The sequence below is a fragment of the Chanodichthys erythropterus genome, chromosome 20, assembly GCF_024489055.1.
Source record: "Chanodichthys erythropterus isolate Z2021 chromosome 20, ASM2448905v1, whole genome shotgun sequence".
Lineage (NCBI taxonomy): Eukaryota > Metazoa > Chordata > Actinopteri > Cypriniformes > Xenocyprididae > Chanodichthys > Chanodichthys erythropterus.
In genome coordinates this window covers 38,689,847-38,692,346 of record NC_090240.1, presented here as the reverse complement: position 1 = coordinate 38,692,346, position 2,500 = coordinate 38,689,847, and the positions used below count along the sequence as shown (strand labels likewise).

The 2,500-nt window shown below is 42.9% G+C and overlaps 1 protein-coding gene across 1 annotated transcript in view; it reads left to right on the top strand.

The window, feature by feature from the left end:
- si:ch73-375g18.1 (kinesin-like protein KIF1C) overlaps positions 1-2,500 on the top strand; it is a 25,756-nt gene that overhangs the window by 6,228 nt on the left and 17,028 nt on the right. The window contains exons 5-7 of the mRNA XM_067370684.1: positions 793-858; positions 1,004-1,182; positions 1,266-1,377. Coding sequence (XP_067226785.1) covers positions 793-858; positions 1,004-1,182; positions 1,266-1,377 — 357 coding nt within the window. The remainder of the gene's footprint in view (positions 1-792; positions 859-1,003; positions 1,183-1,265; positions 1,378-2,500) is intronic.

Sequence of the window (2,500 nt, the reverse complement as noted above, 5' to 3'; positions counted from 1 at the left end):
AGGAAACACTTTACAATAAGATCTCATTATTTAATGCATTAACTCAGATTGAGCAACAGCTACATTTGTTACAGAAAGTGTTATTTTTTGTTAAAGTAAGTTCAGAAACACAACTGATCATTTCAAGTCCATTAAATAAGTTCTTTTGATTTTAGTAATGTTATTAATCAGTAACTAAGAATAATTAATGCTTTATAAGTATTTTTCATTGTCAGTTTGTTAACTAATGAAGCCGTTTGTCTCAAAGTTTTACTGAACAATAACAAATAATCACAATCATTAGGGCGTGTTGCAGTCCAGATTAAAATATAAAATGTTTAAGTTTGAAAATAAATAGCCTATTAAGTCTTTAAGTATTGAGTATTTGGTGCTGAGAAAAACAACATTGAGAACATTGAAGCATTTTAAAAACTTCACTAGCAATTGCTTTGTTTCCGGGGTAACCGCTGCATTTCTGCTGTTCCATCAGCGCCCTCTGCTGTCAGAGAGTGAACGTGCACTTTCATTCAGCGCGTTTGTGCACACTGGGCTTGTTTACATCTGAGCGCAGAATACAGCGATGTTGTGCATTTTATACGGTTGATGGGGAAAGTATTCTTAATGCATTATAAATATTGTAATAATTGGTGATAAATTATGCTTCACTGTATTTTGAAAAGCCCACAATAACAATATCGTGCATACAAATTATCGTGATATATCGCATTACTGAATATTGACACATGTCTAATACACAGACAGACGATTCTTCTCATACGTGTGTTTAATGATCATGTGTCTGTCTCTCTGCAGATGTGTGAAGATCTGTTCAAACGCACCAGTGAGAACGCCGACCCAGAGCTGTCCTACTCCGTGGAGGTGCTGCTTTACACTCCTGACATCACCATATGGGTTTTTGACAGCCGATGCTGATATCTGAGAGCAATATATAAAGTCAATATAGATGATATCACAATAATTGAATGTGACGTTGACACTGCAGTATGCTGATGTGTGTGTTCAGGTGTCCTTTATGGAGATCTACTGTGAGCGAGTGCGAGATCTGCTGAACCCCAAGAGTAAAGGAGCGCTGCGAGTCCGAGAGCATCCCATCATGGGGCCGTACGTCGAGGACCTGTCCAAACTCGCTGTGACCTCCTACGAGGACATCAGAGACCTCATGGACTCGGGGAACAAGGCCCGGTACGCGTTATCCATACTAACATCAGTGTTACTCTTGAATTCTGATGAAATGTTCCTCAACGTGACTTTGATTGATTGATCAGGACGGTGGCAGCGACGAACATGAATGAGACGAGCAGTCGATCACACGCCGTCTTCACTATCGTCTTCACTCAACACCGCCGAGATCAGCTGACCAGCCTCGACACTGAGAAGGTGTGTGTGTGTTTCAGTAAAGTGTGTGTTGGTGCATTCAGGTCATGTCAGAAAGATCACGTTTATTATTATTATTCATATTTTGTTGACAGTATTTATGATAGAAAAGATTCAGTTTACAGTGTCTTCAAGTTTCTGTATATTTAATTTAACATAATGTAACTTTATTTCAGTTAACAAAAATGTTGCATGGGCTTGAATGTGGCGTGTGCATGTGATTTCTGTGCGTCACATGTTCTCTGGCGTGTGATTTCTGTGCGTCACATGTTCTCTGCCGTGTGATTTCTGTGCGTCACGTGTTCTCTGGCGTGTGATTTCTGTGCGTCACGTGTTCTCTGCCGTGTGATTTCTGTGCGTCACGTGTTCTCTGGCGTGTGATTTCTGTGCATCACATCACATGTTCTCTGCCGTGTGATTTCTGTGCGTCACGTGTTCTCTGGCGTGTGATTTCTGTGCGTCACATGTTCTCTGCCGTGTGATTTCTGTGCGTCACATGTTCTCTGGCGTGTGATTTCTGTGCGTCACATGTTCTCTGGCGTGTCATTTCTGTGCGTCACGTGTTCTCTGGCGTGTGATTTCTGTGCGTCACATGTTCTCTGCCGTGTGATTTCTGTGCGTCACATGTTCTCTGCCGTGTGATTTCTGTGCGTCACATGTTCTCTGGCGTGTGATTTCTGTGCGTCACGTGTTCTCTGGCGTGTGATTTCTATGTGTCATGTGTTCTTTGGCGTGTGATTTCTGTGCGTCACGTGTTCTCTGGCGTGTGATTTCTGTGTGTCACGTGTTCTCTGGCGTGTGATTTCTGTGCATCACATCACATGTTCTCTGCCGTGTGATTTCTGTGTGTCACGTGTTCTCTGGCGTGTCATTTCTGTGCATCACATGTTCTCTAGCATGTGATTTCTGTGCGTCACGTGTTCTCTGGCGTGTGATTTCTGTGCTTCACGTGTTCTCTAGCGTGTGATTTCTGTGCGTCACGTGTTCTCTGGCGTGTGATTTGTGCGTCACGTGTTCTCTGGCGTGTGATTTCTGTGCGTCACGTGTTCTCTGGCGTGTGATTTTTGTGCGTCACGTGTTCTCTGGCGTGTGATTTCTGTGCATCACATCACATGTTCTCTGGCGT